Source organism: Mandrillus leucophaeus, unplaced genomic scaffold (genome assembly GCF_000951045.1).
Source record: "Mandrillus leucophaeus isolate KB7577 unplaced genomic scaffold, Mleu.le_1.0 Scaffold490, whole genome shotgun sequence".
Classification (NCBI taxonomy): Eukaryota; Metazoa; Chordata; class Mammalia; order Primates; family Cercopithecidae; genus Mandrillus; species Mandrillus leucophaeus.
In genome coordinates, this window is record NW_012105254.1 from 2,032,678 (window position 1) to 2,050,862 (window position 18,185).

An 18,185-nucleotide genomic window follows, 5' to 3' on the forward strand; every position below is an offset into this window, starting at 1 on the left:
TCTCTCTAAAAAAGAAAAAAGAAAAAAGTGTACACACGAAAACAATGCTCCAATGTTTAGTTCGCTCTCAGGGTTAGGATTACAAGTAATTTTCATGTTGTTATTTATGTATTTTATGTTTTCTATACTAACCATACTTCATGATTATAAAAGAATAAAAAATATTTTTAAATAGAATTTCAGGCTACATAGGGTTCAGCCAGATTTGCAAACCCATCTGCGTTCATAGCCTTCTATCCGAGTATGTAGCAACCATAATAAATAAGATATACAATCATTTAAGAACAAAACTAGTTTATTTAGATTTGGGACTCTGAACAGTTCTGTCTTTATTACCCGACCTCCTCCTGCCACGACTTCGGGACCTAGAGGAACTTTGGCTCCGGCTGCGGCGGCTCCTGCGGCTGCGGCTCCGGCTCCGGCTCCGGCTCCGGCTGCCCCGGCCGCGGCTGCGGTCCCTGCTGCGGTCCCTATTTCTTCCTCTACTTCGTGAATTGTGCCTCTCCCGACTCTTTGACGTGCGTTTGTGAGATTTCTTCCCCCTGTGACTACTCCTTTTCCTCTCGGATTCCCCATTTCTTTTGTAGGAGTGGTCTGGACTAGGGTTTCTCCTTCCCCGCAGCCTGCTGTAGTAGTCGTCGTGGTGACCCATCCTCTCCCTCCTTTCGGAGTTCTTACCAAAGGAGGAGCCAGTCCGATCTGGAGACAAGTAGATGTCTCTATTAGCTTCCCAGAATTCATTGTTGGGATTTCTGAACACATGAAGAAAGTTGCAGTGCTTTCCTCTTGGACACTGTTGTATTTCAAATAACCCTGCAAGGGCACAGTGATGAAACAGCACTTATCACGGCATATTCTGAAGATGCTACTTTATCCTTTTCAGAAGGTACATTTCTGATGTTTGGATATGCTAGAACTATTTTCTACTGTGTATTATGTAAAAGGGGCTTACATAAATTGATGCCATAATTTGGTTCCCACAATTTCAAACATGCTCTAACAAATGACACTCTGAAAGGTAACAAATCAGAAGTTTTCATTAAGCAGAACAGCCCGTGCCCCTACTGGATGATGGTGCAGCCTGCAGCTGAACAAATGGCGACCACGCTCTCTTCCAGGTTTCACCTTCCCACTGATGGACGATTTTCAGCCCTGATTAACATCAAATAGCCAGCTCTTTGGGTCCCTGTGGTAGCATGGTTTGATGGCATGGAGGTGACAGGCCAGAACCACTGGTCAAAAGAGAAGGCCTGGCCAGGCGCGGTGGCTCACACCTGTAATCCTAACACTTTGGGAGGCTGAGGCGGGCAGATCACCTGAGGTCAGGAGTTTGAGACCAGCCTGGCCAACATGGCGAAACCCCACCTCTACTAAAAATACAAAAATTAGCTGGGCGTGGTGGCAGGCGCTTGTAATTCCAGCTACTCAGGAGGCTGAGGCATGAGAATCACTTAAACCCAGGAGGTGGAGGTTGCAGTGAGCCGAGATCACGCCACTGCACTCCAGCCTGGGTGGCAGAGTGAGACTCACTCTCAAAAAAACAAACAAAAAAACAAAAGAGAAGGCCTATTAAACATGGAGGAGTCTATATTTTGTTTACACTTTAAGTATAAGATTATAAACATTACACTAATGCTTCAAATTCACTAAATGCTTTTAATACAGAAGACGCCTATCAAAGATAAAATCTATTCGAACAATTTTGAGATCTTTGCGGTTCTCAAACGTTTTTTAAAAGCAGTAAATTCCCCAGATATGCACAACGGTTAGAAGTGAAATACCTCCGTACCACACACTATAGACAAAAATTAACTCAAACTGCATCCAAGACCTAAATGTTAAGAAATGAACTATGACTCTGAAGAAAACATACAAGTAAATCTTTGTGACCCTGGGCTAAGCAATGTCATCCTAGATGTGACACCAAAAGCACAAACAAAAAAATAGGTAAACTGAACTTCATCAAAATTTAAAACTTGTATTTCGAAAGAACATGAAGTGAAAAGACAACCTACAAAATGGGAGAAAATATCTGCAAATCATATTTGTGACCAGGTACTTGTATGGAGAATATACCAAGAACTCTTACAACTCAATAATAAAAAGACAAAGAGCCGAGTTAGAAAATGGGCAAAGGATCCAAACAGACATCTCCCCAAAGACAAAAGACAAACAAATGGCCAGTAATGAGAAGATGCTCAGTATCTTTAGTCAATAAGGAAAAAAAGAAGCTTTTTTTTTTTTTTTTTTTTTAAATGAAATAGTCCCCTGCTTTGGAGGAGTCAAGGCCACACTCAGAAGCTCCTCACTGAAATCACACTGGATTCCCAGGAACTGACAAAAGTAGCTGCCTTTATGCAGTAAACAATTCCATCTCTTTCTTCCCCCCGAGTCTTTAAACTTCAAGTGTAATGGTTCTTCTAGTTTCCCTTAGCAAGGGATCCTAAAATCTTTCTTCTCCCTTCATAAATGGTTTCAAAATGACAGCATCCAGGAAGACAAGCCTGCCAAAGATTCTGTTAAGCAGGCATGTGTAGAGCAAAGAAACGTAAGTAAAGGGTAAGATAAGTGCTCCCCAAGGCATTTAGAGTTCATCTGTTTTCACCTGGGGAACAGCCCACTGAGAGAAATCACAGCATAACTAGGCCTTCAAAACTGCTGGCTACTCTCTGCACAAGACGGGATCATTTCCTGATTGGGTTGCCACTGTCTGACGTCAGTCTGACTGCATGCATGTTTAACTGATCCCAAGCCTACACTTAGCCTCTAGGGCACAGAAGCATGTATTCCAAGTAAGGCAGGAAATGCTATGAGTAAGGTAATGTAGGTGGTGATGACAGAAGATTCATTAGGGATAAAGATGGAAAGAAAGAAAGAAACAAACAGCTCAAGTGAGGTGAGCCAATGAATAGAAAATACCTCTGAAACTGCAACAAGGGAAATGGGGCTTCCACAGACGTAACTCCTTAGGCTTCCTGATTTGTCAGACACAGAGCCCAGGACTGAAGATTGGAGGACTGGAATTCTAGCCCCAGCTCTGTCACCAATACATTGTGACCTCAATCACTTCATCTATCAAGTGACTCATGAGGTCGGTTACAGATCTAAACTGTGGTGTTCTTTATATAAAGTTCTCTGCTCATCTACTGTGTGAGACAAAAAGCTATGCCTCACCACTTTAAAATACTGGGTTTTCCCCCAAAGAGTATCCCTTTATATAGCAGTGGAACAATTGAGGAAAAAAATCATCACTTTGTCTTTTACCACAAATCGCCATTTTCCACCGGGTCACTGGGCAGAATTCACACTGCAGCTGTCGTCCCGCATACCATCGCCCGTTAAACAGAGAAAGGGCTGCTTGGCATTCTTCTTCCCTTTAAACCAAAAATCAAATGATACGCTTTACAGCAACTTCCTAATATGTAGATTAGCCCGACTATTAAATTAATCCCGTTATTAATTTATTGTAGGACCACCAAGTTCACTGATTTTGTACCTAGGGAAGAGTCATTAAAATATTCAAGCTCCCGAGGCTCACAGTTTATTCAGGAACCCTTTTTACTAACCCTCGGAGAGGTTTCAATGCATGGAAATTGGCTTGAATGAAAGCTTCTTAATCCAAAAGACTGGACCATTAAAAATGCAGAAGTGTTTTCCATTGTTAGGGCCTATTCTTTCTCAGATAGGATTGCTGTTCTTCTTATTACGCTGGTTAATTTAACCCATTAGCCATAGTATGGCCTAGGCAAACAGCAAGATAAGCAGAAATGATACAGTAATTGCTCTCTTAGCTGGTCAAATGCACACTAAGATGATTTTGGGCTTCAATCTCTGGCTCTTTCACTATAAATGCTTTTATGTTCTCTATTCTAGTTATCCCTTTTTAGTTTGTATTTTAATTATTAAAATTATGAGTAATAATATAACCACATTGTAAAACATTCAAAGCTATGTAAATATACAAAGAATGAAATATAAATGTATTATTTTTTCTTTTTGGGATGGAGTCTCACTCTCACTCTGTCCCCCAGGCTACAGTGCAGTGGTATAGTCATACCTCACTGCAGCCTCGACCTCCTGGCCTCAAGTGATCCTCCTGCCTCAGCCTCACAAATAGCTGGGTCTGCCAGCACATGCCACCACATTCGGCTAATTGTTTTATTTTTTGTAGAGATGAGGTCTCTCTTCAAGCGATTCTCCTGTCTCAGCCTCCCGAGTAGCTGGGATTACAGGTGGCCGTCACCACACCTGGCTAATTTTTTGTATTTTTACTAGAGATGGGGTTTCGCCATGTTAACCAGGCTGGTCTTGAACTCCTGGCCTCAAGCGATCCTCCCACTTCAGCCTCCAAAAGTGTTGGGATGACAGGTGTGAGCTACCATGCCCAGCTTATGTTATTTTCACATCCATTCTATATTTCTGTTTCAACTCTTAATATTTAAGTTTTAAATATTTAGATTTATTTAAATTTTAATTTTATTTAAATATTTTAAAATATATGAAAGCTGGGCCAAGTGCGGTGGCTTATGCCTGTAATCCCAGTACTTTGGGAGGCTGAGGCAGGTGGATCGCTGGAGGTCAGGAGTTCAAGACCAGCCTGGTCATCATGGTAAAACCCCATCTCTACTAAAAATACAAAAAATTAGCCAGGCATGGTGGCAGGCACTTGTAATCCCAGCTACTCAGGAGGCTGAGGCAGGAGAATCACTTGAACCTGGGAGGTAGAGGTTGCAGTGAGCTGAGACCACGCCATTGCACTCTAGCCTGGGCAACAAGAGCGAAACTCCATCTCAAAAAAAATAAAATAAAAATAAAAACATGAGAAATAAAATATATGAAAGTTATATATCCAGTGGAAAAATCCCAGACATCAACAGAAACAGAACAACAAACTGTGACAGATCAGGAAGACATTCACGAGCAGAATACTTACGACTGGTACTGGACATACACATTGCCCCTCAGGTGAGGCTCCAAATTGCAGCTGACCTAGGGAGCAACGAAGAATGCTCTCATCAAAAATTCAGGAGAAGAAACCAGCCATTCAGCAAATGTTTGTCCACGCTAACGTTCCCCAAAGCAGTCACCAATCAAAGATTCCAAAACAGAGATATGGCTGACTCTGGCATCTATTTAAGGCGTACTTGGCACATGGCAATGTGCCTGATCCCTGTTGGTCCAAGTCTGTTTTTTCCCACAAATATGAAATGTTTCACACATCCATAAAAATACAGAAGATATCAATCAGCCTATATATACACTACCCAGATTTAACACTAACGTTTTCCACTTTTGAATGAGAATTTTTACATATGTAAAACATTAAAGACCCAGTTGAAGCCCTTCTATCCCATTCTTCTCCCTCCTCCATCACAAAGGTGAACACTCTCCACAGGTTGAGTGTAGCCTTCACATTCCAAACACAAACACACATATTACATACATAGACCTACACAGACACAAATACAAATACACAGATACAGGCATATATACATATATCATATGCATGCCAAAACCCACACATATGTACCATACATATAAATGTCTATTATTTATAATCAGTATACACATATTTATGTATACATATGCAAAGAAACAGGTAATATATATTGATAAACAACATATAGTGTTGCTTTGTATGTTTTAAAATTTTATAGAAATAGTATTTATTCCATATTCTTTTTTCAAGATGTAGTCACATAAACTTAACTACTGTATACTGGATATACCAAAAAATAAAACTTATCTACTCCTCTAGAATGATGGTTTTTCAAGATGCTTCCAATTGTTCATCCACAAACAGTACCGCAGTCAGCATTCTTCAACAGGTCTCTGTGGGTATAAAGATCTCTCTACTGTGCATAGCCCATTTATGGGTTACACGTACCTTCACTAGGTATTGACAAACTGCTCTCTGAAGTGGTTTTACTAATGTACACATCCTCATCTACTCTTGGTATTAATAGAATTTATAACTTTTTGCCTGATAGGTGTGAATATCATCCCATTTTCATATGTACTGTTCCTATTACTAGTTAGGTTAAATATTTGATCATTTGCCTTCAACGATGACAAATCTGATTTGTTTTTATATAATAGTATATAAAAAGGTCCTCAAATATTCATACTAGTGTTTAGCATTTATGTTCAAAATGAATCTATAATTTTACAAATTTGTCCCAGAGTATTTTTTTTAGGGTATCCAAAAACGAGCAGGATCCATACTCAATGACAATTTGTAACACCACCCTTAGAAGGAAGAATAAAAGGCCTCGGGAGTCCATGTCAGCTGTGCAAGCTAGGGTGAGAGAACTCTAAACAAAAGAAAAAATACGTTGTGGTGGTTGTGGTTTGTGGGTGCAGCCTGTTGCAAGTAAGGGTACAATTTCCATTAACTACTCTGAAGTTCTGAAAGCAGCCCTCCCACTACCACTTCACAGAAGCAGTATAATCAAGAAACCCTACGAGGAAAACCGCTGATGTAATCCAGTCCCCTCACTTTCAGGATAAGGAAAAGGCAGGAAGAAGGGGCAAGGCCAGTCAAACCACATGGCCTCCTTGTCCAATGCTTCTAACATGGTATTGTGTGGGTGTGACCAGGCAGTTCCACTTTAGCAGTTATTGCTCGTGCTGACAAGTAGTGTGAAGACAGAAAGGCATATGCCCCAGAAACAAAAGTTAAGGAGGAAAAAAAAAATAAAAAAGAATTTTTAAAAATATTGAGATCAGTTGATAGAAGTATAGCCTTCAATGTCAGGAATATCTTTGTTTTTTGGGGGGGGTGTTCCAACTTTTCATCATTTGCAACTTGCAGGAAAAAATTCACAGTATTATTCCTGTCTTTTCCCAAATTATGGGACAATTTCCCTGCCTTACCATAACCAAGGCATTCCAGTTCAGATCTGACGAAATCACAGACAAGGCAGGAAGCTTCACCCTGTTAGAATTCAACGAATGGGTCCTGGGAGCAGCAGAGACTACATCTGGCTTTACCCTTGCATTAAGGAATATTTTAAAATAATTATGTGTCATCTGAATGCCTTTTTCACCAACTGTGCTGCATCACAGACCATGGTTTGTATAATATTATATTCAGTATTGAAAGTATCCAATGAATAAAAACAATGTAAAAAAAAGCAGTGGAGGAGGTGGTGGAATCTAGGTTTATGTGGTTTATGTTCCTGTGTGGCTCCAGAAGAAAGAACATACACCTTGGGTGGAAGCTAAGTTGGTACTGTCAACACAATGAACCAACAAACTTAGTGAGTGAAGCCACCTACAGAGGAAGGAAGGGAATGCACCGTTTGTCACATGCAGCTTCTAAGTGAAGGACTGGATGGCTATGTGCAGGGGACCTGATACAGAGAATGCATGTGCTGGAAAAGAACTGGAGCACAAAGCTACCAAGTAAATGAAAGATCCGTTCCAATCTAGACCCCTAGCATTCAGGAAATACCATGCTAATACATGTTTCTGATTTCATGTGGTATTGACACGACATTGGCAACGAGGTAGGGAGTGGAAAGAGAGAAAGAGGGAAGTCACATTTACAGAGTGTCAGCATGCCTGACCCCAGCTGAGCCTGTGTCCCAGCTCTCTTGGGCCATTAAGTACTGCAGGGTGAAGCAAACCAGTTCCCTCCTCCACACGTATGCCCACCTTGAACTGAATCACTTTCCCCACGTTCTTGAACTCGGGCAACACATCCTCATAGAAATCTAGGAACTGCTGGTAGGTTTCTTCCTCGCTGTACTCCAGGCTTGCATCAGGGTCATAGTCATCCCTTCTGCACTGCTCCATTCCAAATGTTGTAAACATGCTCTTAATAAGAAGGGTAGGACTGGATGTTGGGAAATTATGTTTACGTGAACATCTGCATATGAAAGAAAAACTTAAATTCACTAGACCAATAGTTGAAAATTACACACAAAACACCTGCTTTAGACTAGGCGTGGTGGTTCACGCCTGTAATCCCAACACTTTGGGAGGCCGAGGCGGGCGAATCACCTGAGGTCCAGAGTTTGAGACCAGCCTGGCTAACATGGTGAAACCCCAATTCTACTACAAATACAAAAAATTAGCCGGGTGTGTTGGTGTGCGCCTGTAGCGCCTATAATCCCAGCTACTTGGGAGGTTGAGGCAGGAGAATCGCTTGAACCCGGGAGGCGGAGGTTGCAGTGAGCTGAGATCGCGCCATTGCACTCCAGCTTGGGCAACAAAAGCGAAACTCCATCTCAAACAAAAAACAAACAAAAACAACACTGGCTTTAAATTTTGAGATAGAAACTCATGTAATTTAGTTGTTTTGAATTAACTGAAAGAGAATAAGCCCCACTCAGATGCCAAGTTTCAGCGCTTAAGGGGATTTTTTTTTAAGTGCTGAAACTTGGCACTTGCTGTTTTAATGTCAAGTTGGAAACATTTCAAAGTTCATATACCATTCAGCTGCCTTTGAATGAAGTTCAGGAAGCCTATACATGTTGAACCATAGGGGAAAAGAAGGCCTGCTGATTGGTGTGACAGGATGTGGTGATAGGCATGAAGATGTCACATGCGGGACTGCTGAGAGGAAGGTGGGAAGTAACAATGCAATCCTGGTTCTGTACAATCGTCAGTGGACTCCATGTTCACACAATATAGTAATCCAAGAATTTCCAGTTAATGAAGCAATTCAATCTGATCTGTGTATAGCATCTTGTAGCTTTCATGGCATTTTTACATTTTTCCCCTCTGGTCCTTATATCCCTTTAGGACAGTGGGGACTAGTATTTTCTCCACTTTGCAAAGAAGGAAGCTGAGACCTAGAAAAGCACACTTGCCCAAGTCATATGGCTTGGAAGAGAGGGATCCAAGACATCTGCATTAATCTACTATCTGGTGCCTGTCCATGATAGGGTGTAACAAATATAATTTGTTTTTGAGACAGTGTCTTGTTCTGTCATACAGGCTGGAGTGCAATGGTATGATCATACTTCACTGCAACCTTGAATTCCCTGGGCTCAAGTGATCCTACTGCCTCAGCATCTTGAGTAGCTGGCGCATGCCACCATGCCCGGATAACTTTTTTATTTTTGTAGGGACGGGGTCTCGCTATGCTGCCCAGGCTGGTATCGCACTCCTGGCTTCAAGTGATCCTCCTGCCTCAGCCTCCCAAAGCTCTGGGATTACAGGTATGAGCTACCATACCTGCATCATTTAATTCTTATTTAATGAAGGTGGCTAACCATTACGAAGAACAATTTTCTTTTCATAGTTTAAACTGGACCAAGGCTAAGCTGACTAGGCTGTACCTGAGTAATATTTCAAAAATCCTTCATATGAGTTTATTTTCTTACTTCCTTCCTTCTCCTAACATGCAATGAGGAGGAAAAATGTAGTTCAAGGTTCCAAATAAACAAAATTTTCCTGGTTAGGTTGCTAGTCAAAAATTGGTAAGAAAAAAACTTTTTTTTTTGCTGGGGGAAGTCCACAGAATTTAAGAAGAAAGAGAGTTGAAGAATAGGACATGTTGGGAAAAAACAACACTGGTCCTGAAATGACTAAATGTTTAATCACACTCACTCTCCACATCTGTAATGTCTATCTAAGCACCTACTGAGATAATGCTTACAGAATGCCCAGCATACACCATGCTCAGCTCAGAAATGCTTAATCAGTGTTCATTAATGTGAAATTTTCTATTTTCCAAATGACCTCCTGGATTATTCAATTAGAGACCTTGCAATTAGATCCCTCTTCCCAACTACTGACAGAACAAAGAGCAAAGACTCAACCTGGCTGGCAACACTCACAGTGAATCAAAATGTTATAAGTATGAAGCATGCACAGAATTAAACAAGGAACCAATTTAATGAGGTTAAAATTCTGCTCAAGGGATTCTTAGATCTGAATGAACTTGGCCCTAGTTCCCAGGATGTCAAATAAGCATTTGTCAGTTTTGGAATAGAACTGAAGTCCCTGTCTGGGGAAAAATCCCACCTGGCCTAAAGACAGTCCTTACAATCTAAGTGTATACAAAAGGCCAGCCCTAGAGCTTTTACGGAAAACTCAGCTAAGAGAAGTGACATTTACGAAGGCAGTCTAAAGCTGCGGTTCCAAGCCTGTGTGGTTCTCAGAATTACCTGGGAAGAACTGAGATTTCTTACTTCCTACCCTAGACCATCTGATCAGACCTCAAGGGGTGGGGGACCCATATTTTCAAAGTAGCTCCCTACCTGGTCCTGAAGATCAGCCATATTTGGGAACCACTGGTTTCGGGCATACTATTTACCCATTATTCTGATACTTAAGTCAGTTTGCTGCAAAGACCCACAGTTGTTGGATATTACCTTAGGCCAAGAATGGCCAATAAATGGTGCGGGTATCCAAATGCCCCCTCAGGTATAGCTAACTGACTACTCCTCTTTTTCTTCTTCTCAAGGAAGTACTCCTGGTACCCACTACCTTTGTCCTACATAGAATCCCCGCATTGCACATTAAAGTGAAGCTGCAATCATTGATCGAAGGTCACTGCAAGAAACATTCTCATGAAAATTCCATATGCAACTGTTATAAAGCATCTATTCAAGTTATTGTCCACCTTCCTATTTAATGTCTTTGTAAAATATTCCATGGGAGAAACCTTTAGAATTGGGTGCCAGGGAAATTTCTGTCTTTCTAGAGATATCACTCATTCTTCCTTTTTGGTAAGAATTACAGCTTATTATCTGCTTGAGATGCATTCAAATACGGAGAAATAAAAACCTGGAGAAAATAATTCACGTTCTCTTCCTTCCCTTGCTTTCAATTTCCTTTACTTTCTTTAATTTAATGCACCTTCTTTAAATCACTTTTGGAAGTAAGTGAGGTATAAATAGACCACTAAGTTTTACCTTCCATTAGTAATTATTACCTTTTAGGAGAAAAACAAACAGATTCCCCTCAAAGCTGTGACTCCAAAAATTACCAATTCCACCATGGCTCTAGAATTGAACTCTGTACTAATTACAAAAACAACCAACCAAAGAAATGCTTAGATTATGGAAGTGTTCCTCTGATGGTCTGACAAAACTTAACGACAGAGCAGAATGGCTGTACGATCTGGAGCAAGTCACCGAGGCTCTCCATAAAAGGGGAACGGAGCAGTCTACTTGTCTAAAGGGATGGTGCTAGATTTTGTAACTGCTAATTTCGCAGAATTTCATGTCACAACTTATCACCTGAATGATGAAAATCTCCACATTGCTCTCATACTTTGATCGTTGTGATGGTAAAATTTCATATGCCTATGAAAACTGTGAGAAATGTTCGCAAACTAATTTGACCACTGTCCATATTTCCTTGAAATGACTTGAGGAGAGATGGGGTCTGAGAGCATGACGGGCCATTCCCTCTTCCCACAAGGAAGGGCCTGTCAACCAAGTTCTCGAAATCGTTTAAGACATCTCCCCTCCTCTCACTTTTGCCCAACAAAAGGAGAATCAGGCCAGGCGCAGTGGCTCACGCCTGTAATCCCAGCACTTTGCGAGGCCGAGGCAGGCAGATCACGAGGTCAAGAGATCGAGACCATCCTGGCCAACATGGTGAAACCTCGTCTATACTAAAAATACAAAAAAATTAGCCGGGTGTGGTGGTGGGTGCCTGTAGTCCCAGCTACTCGGGAGGCTGAGGCAGGAGAATTGCTTGAACCTGGGAGGTGGAGCTTGCAGTGAGCCGAGATCATGCCACTGCACTCCAGCCTGGCGACAGGGTGAGACTCCGTCTCAAAAAAAAAAATAAAAAAAAAAAGGGAGACTCAAGAATCAGGCTACCATGGGTCTTAAATTTAGAGAAAATGTTAGAGATAGATCCCATATGAGGGATCCTGCAGCTGGAAACCATTAAATGCGATTTGGTTCTACTACCCATGCAAATGTGAACTTACATGGAGTCTCAGTTGTCTCTGAAAGGTAATTCACAGTGCATTTTTCTTTAGTGGGAAGTTTTTTACACCAATCAATTATTACCATTTCTTGTTCAGATTAAGTGTATATTTGAGAAACACTTCTAAAGGTATCAAAGGGAATAAAGTCTCTTTCCTTTCCTTAGTTCCCAGTTTTTCAAGAGGAGGCTTTCTACTAATTAGAAGATCCTGTGACTCTTTTCACAGCCATTCCGGACATCTGCAATCCCACCTCTAAAATACAAAAGGACATACACACTCGACATTAGTGGCTCTCAATCCTAGGGCACACTAGAAACCCCTGAGGACATTTCGAAACTAAGGCCACCCAAGTCCCTGGTATTCTATTATTTATCTTTTTTTTTTTTTTTTTTAATAGAGACTAGGTTTTACCATGTTGCCCAGGCTGGTCTCAAACGCCTGAGCTCAAGCGATCTGCCTGCCTTGGCCTCCCGAAGTGCTGGGATTACAGGTGTGAGCCACCGCACCTGGCCCTGATATTCTGATTTACTCAACTTGAGGTAGGACATAATTTTTTACAGCTTTCTAGATGACTCTAATGTGCATCCAGGGTGAAGAACCACTGTTCTTAAAAAATGAAAAATGGTGGGAACCTTAAATTCAAAAAGAAAAAGAAAAGAACCATAGAGAAGGATATATTTTCAAAGAAGAAGAAGAAAAAACCTCACAACATGAATACTTTTATGAATAAAGTAAAGCTGACAGATGACATATGGTTTCTGATTAACTACATCTGCATTTTACTATTCATATCCCTTTTCAGGATTAATAGGATGTTAACGTTATGATTAGATCTTCTCTTCTGCAGAATATATGGTGATAATTATTAGATTTTGTCTCAGATGGACTCATTCACCATTAGGAATTATTTACCCACTTTAAGTTGGTCATTCATAAACAGGCCAAATTATAAAGATCACCATTACCTGGCATATAATAGGTGTTCAAATACTTGCTAAATGACTGAAGAGATCAACACTAGATTTCCACATGAATGTCTTCTTTCAAAAACATTGACCCAAAAGGGGCAGGGAACAAGAAGAGTGTCTCACAGAATAACAGCAAGAGTCACAATAATGCAAATGTCAGCAAGCACTCCCGGGGCCCTGTTCTACGGGGCTGTGCGCTCATTTCAGCCTCACAGCCCCCTCAGAAAGATGAGACTATGTATATCCCATTTCATAGGTGAGAGAATGAAGGCACACAGAGCTTAAGAAACTTGCACAGAGTGGCAGCCACTGAAGCCCGTTTTTGCACCCAGCGGTCTGTACCTGAGTCTGAGCACACTCACTGACAGGAGAAATGAAGACACTTCTACTCTCCTCAGTTGGATCCTGTCTTTCACAGACGTCCCTTCACACATGCCAAGGTTTTGTTTGTTTGTTTGTTTTCTTTTTTGAGACAGGGTCTTGTTTTGTCACCCAGGCTGGAGTGCAGTGGTGCGATCATAGCTTACTGCAGCCTGGAACTCCTGGCACATGCCAAGTTTTAAAAATTAAAAGCCTGTTTTGGGGACAGTGTTTGCCCTTCAAAAGATAAAGCCGAGCTGCTCCAAGCTCTCGAAATATATTATTTCCCCATCCCAGTTGTGCACCATGGACTAATGCAAGCTCAGGAAGAAACCGACAAGCAAAGTGGCTTCCTAAAGATGTGGAATGCGAAGGAAGCACCCTCAGAGAACTAGGCTAAGCCCACCCAGGGAACAAGGATAGAGGGAACAGGGATGGTCAAAGCAGAGGATGATCAGCTGGGAAAACGAGAGCAGCAGCAAGGAAGCAGCAGATGTCTGACGGCAGACATTTTAAATGAAAGCCTGCGCCCCCCCCCAAAAGGAGAACTCACAAACTTCAACATTTTCAATCACTCCATTCTGACATGATAACACCAAATTAGTTACCTCTCTCCAAATCTGCACGCTCCTGTTTTACTGTAGAAGGGACAGTTCGCTCGATCCTTCTCCATGACTCTGAAATCCACGGGTGGTTCTGGGTTTTGCCATGTGGTACCATTTTCCAACTGTTGAAAATAACCATGACTTTACTGGTGGAGTAAAAACCCATGAAAGACGAGATGTTTCAAAGTCTATTACAACATTTTCCTCACAGACAAACATGGTTTCATTTAAGAATGCGAACATTTAAGTTGTAACAGGCGATGAAGACTTTACAAACTGTCCTGAGACACGAGCTCCATGCCTCTCTTGGCTCCTGGTCACTTTCCTTTATCTGGTATCACTACTGCCACCAGGGGCCGCTGCCAAGGTTTCCATCCATTCTAAAAAGGGTCCAAGAAGGCCAGGCGCAGTGGCTCACACCTGTAATCCCAGCACTTTGGGAGGCCAAGGCGGGTGGATCACCTGAGGTCAGGAGTTCAAGACCAGAAACCCCATCTCTATTAAAAATATAAAATTAGCTGGGCTTGGTAGCACACACCTGTAATCCCAGCTACTCAGGAGGCTGGGGCAGGAGAGTTGCTTGAACCCAGGAGGCGGAGGCTGCAGTGAGCTGGGATTGTACCATTGCACTCCAGCCTGGGCAACAAGAGCAAAACTCCGTCTCGAAAAAAGAAAAAAAAGAAAAAAAAAGGGGGTCCAAGAACTTATTAGGGAACCACCACATTCAGAAATAGAAGTTACTCTGATTCAAGGTAAACTGTCCACTGGAGGCTTACAGTATGTGATGTCGCTTAAACACACTGTAAGGACTCTAAACAAGTCCAGTCCATCCACAGGGGTCATGAATACCATTTGTATTTGTTCATCAATAAAGTTTGTTGTTGTTGTATAAATCAAAGCACGACAAACATGATTCCAGATATCCAAACATGATCTGAGTAACCTACCACAAAACTAACATTACTGGAACTATTATTTCTAAGTAAACATTCATTGGTCTCAAATTCTCAATGAAAGGTTTTAAAAATACCTCATTTTCAGCCTGATCCAGCATCTTCTGCAAAGCTTCCTAAAAATGGTGCAAACATAGGACTAATGAAAACCCAGAAGTCAGGTCAGTCACATCTGGTTTCTCTGGTTAAGAATCTCAAGTGTAACAATTAAAACACACACACACACACACACACACACACACGAGTACACACGTTCTAGTTTTCTTTTGAATCAAAGATCTTTTGAAAAGCTTTCAAACGATATATAGCTGAGACTTCTCTCTCTTTTTTTTTTTTTGAGACAGGGTCTCACTCTGTCATCCAGGCTGGAGTGCAGTGGCGTGACCTCAGCTCACTGCAACCTCCGCCTCCCAGGCTCAAGTGATCTCCCACCTCAGCCTCCTGAGTAGCTGGGACTACAGTCACGCACCACCATGCCTGGATAATTTTTCTATTTTCTGTAGAGATAGAGTTTCACCATGTTGCCCAGGCTAGTCTCGAACTCCTGAGCTCAAGCAATCCACCCGCCTCGGCCTCCCAAAGTGCTGGAATTACAGGTGTGAGCTACCATGCCCGGCGCATAGCTGAGACATTCTATTCAAATAGAAAATTTACTAGACCCATTGCAAAATATTTAAAATAGTCTTATAAGAGTTTCAATAATAGTAATACTTAGTATATTTGAGTATATATACCATGTCCTAGTTTGTAAAAGGGAGTATTAGTGAATATAAAACACAATGCTAGGCCGGGCACGGTGTCTCACGCCTATAATCCTAGCACTTTGAGAGGCTGAGGTGGGTGGATCACTTGAGGTCAGGAGTTCTAGATCAGCCTGGCCAAGATGGTGAAACCCCATCGCTACTGAAAATACAAAAATTAGCTGGGTGTGGTAGCACGTGCCTGTAATCCTAGCTACTTGGGAGGCTGAGACAAGAGAATCGCTTGAACCCAGGAGGCGGAGGTTGCAGTGAGCCGAGATCACGCCACTGCACTCCAGCCTGGGTGAAAGAGCAAGACTGCATCTAAAAAAAAGAACAAACAAACAAACAAAAAAACCCCAAACAACAATGCTAGATGAAATCATAAACATTTAGCAGAAGCTAAAATATGACATGACCAGTGGTAATCAGCACTTAGGAGAAAATTCTAACGTTTTAATAAGGCAAAGGAGGTTCTGTAATATGCCAGTAAATTTCTACCTAATTGGCATTTGAACAAGTTGTACCTATGTTTAACAGTCTTATCTTCCCTAGCCCCTTAAAGCATTACATAAGACTCGTATGTCTAGCTGCTTATTTGTGGTGCTTGAAACAGAACTCTTGTCCTCTACACTCCCTGGCCCACATCCACCTGAATGCTCCCTCAGTGAATAGCGCTGCCAGTCATCTGTCTATTCAGACTAAAAACCTAAAAATATGACTTGAATTCCCCTCTCTCTCTTTGTCCTCCCTCCCATTCAATCTACTAGCTAGAGTCCCACTGACTCTGCTTTGACACACCCCAAATCTGTATACTTATCTTTATTTGGAATCAGAGGCCTTTTAACCGGTCACTGTTCCCCATTCCTCATTTTTTATAGTAAGTAAAAGTGATCTGTTAAAAAGGTCTGGTGCAGTGGTTCGTTCACACCAGCACTTTGGGAGGCCGAGGTGGATGGATCCCTTGAGGTCAGGAGTTCGAGACCAGCCTGGCCAACATGGTGAAACCCTGTCTCTACTAAAAATACAAAAATTAGCTGGGCGTGGTAGCAGGCACCTATAATCCCAGCTACTCAGGGGGCTGAGGCACATGAATTGCTTGAACCCGGGAGGCAGAAGTTGCAGTAAGCAGAGATCACGCCACTGCACTCCAGCCTGGGTGACAGCGTGAGACTCCATCTCAAAAGAATTTTTTTTTAAAAGAATGATCTGTTAAAAGGTACAGATATAAATGAGATAGAGTCATTCCCTGCTTAAACCCCTTCAATGGCTTACCATTATAGGAAACATAAAATCCAAACTCCTCCTTCAAATCCAGGAAGCCCTACCTGATCTGACTCTGCTTACCCTCCACTACCCACCCTCCCCCAGCAACCTCCTCCACTTCCCTTCTCTCCTTTGGACTCTAGATTTCAGGCTCCCTGGCCTTTTTTCAGCCTTCAAGCTTCAGGCCTCTTCCCGCTGAGATCTCTCCACTCAGGTGTCAGCTCAAACATCACCTCCTCAGAAATTTCCTTGAGCAGGCAATCTATAGAAGCACAACTCTATTCTCATTACTCTATCACATCACTCTGCTTTCTTTTTCCTTCTTTTTTTTTTTTTTGAGACGAAGTCTAGCTCTGTCACCCAGGTTGGAGTACAGTGGCTCAAGCTTGGCTCACTGCAACCTCTGCCTCCCGGGTTCAAGCGATTCTTCTGCCTCAGCCTCCTGAGTAGCTGGGACTACAGGCGCCCGTCACCACACCGGGCTAATTTTTTGTATTTTTAGTACAGACGGGGTTTTGCCACGTTGACCAGGCTGGTCTCGAACTCCTGACCTCGTGATCTGCCCGCCTCAGCCTCCCGAAGTGCTGGGATTACAGGCGTGAGCCACCACGCCCAGCCTGCTTTATTTCTTTATAGCACTTAATATGATCACATTTTGAATGATCTGTTTTGCTTACTCATCATCTTACACCCCCATATAAAAACCTAGCTCAATGAGAGCAAAGACTGTCTTTCCCTGCTGTCTCTGTCCGCTAGCGAAGTGTCTAGCATACAGCAGAAACACATACTGCCGATTCTTTTTTATAAGCTTAGAATCTATTTCATGTCCCTCATTTCTCCTTAATGTCTCACAGATTTCCTCTGAAACAAAAGCATTTAAAGGAGGCCTTAGCTGTTACCGAATTCCTGAAAGACCTCAGTTGAGGAACACTCTACTGTTAAAATAGGAATTAATTCCTCTCTATAAAAAAATGACAAGCTCCAAATAATTTTTCTCCCCCCTAAAAACCTAGCATGATCTTGCCTCATCTGGAAAGAAGTGCTCAAATAAAGGTGTTTAAAATCTGCATTGAAATTAACAGATGGCCTGAGATACAAAAAACAAAGATTGTGGAGGCTGCTTCTGCCCCATATTGACTACGATGTAGACACATGCATTTTTCCCAATTATAAGGTGATTACCCAATTTTATGCTATTTAAATTTAGCTATATTACAGAAAAGACAAATCCTGATGAATCAGTCAAGGGAAGATGAGCTGTGATACCTCAGAAATAAATATACTGTTAAGGAATAGCAGCAAAACATACCAAATAAATCTTTTAAAAAGAATCCTGAAAGATAGAGAAGATGCATACATACATATGCCTCACAGATTTTTTTTTTTTTTTT

General features: G+C 41.8%; 1 protein-coding gene across 1 annotated transcript in view; it reads right to left on the reverse strand.

The window, feature by feature from the left end:
* Positions 1-277: 277 nt before the first annotated feature.
* ZRSR2 (zinc finger (CCCH type), RNA-binding motif and serine/arginine rich 2) overlaps positions 278-18,185 on the reverse strand; it is a 28,630-nt gene continuing 10,722 nt past the window's right edge. The window contains exons 4-8 of the mRNA XM_011995528.1: positions 13,839-13,957; positions 7,660-7,873; positions 4,934-4,989; positions 3,265-3,374; positions 278-813 (exon numbers count right to left, since the gene is read on the reverse strand). Of these exons, the coding sequence (XP_011850918.1) occupies positions 296-813; positions 3,265-3,374; positions 4,934-4,989; positions 7,660-7,873; positions 13,839-13,957 (1,017 nt within the window). The 3' untranslated portion in view covers positions 278-295. The remainder of the gene's footprint in view (positions 814-3,264; positions 3,375-4,933; positions 4,990-7,659; positions 7,874-13,838; positions 13,958-18,185) is intronic.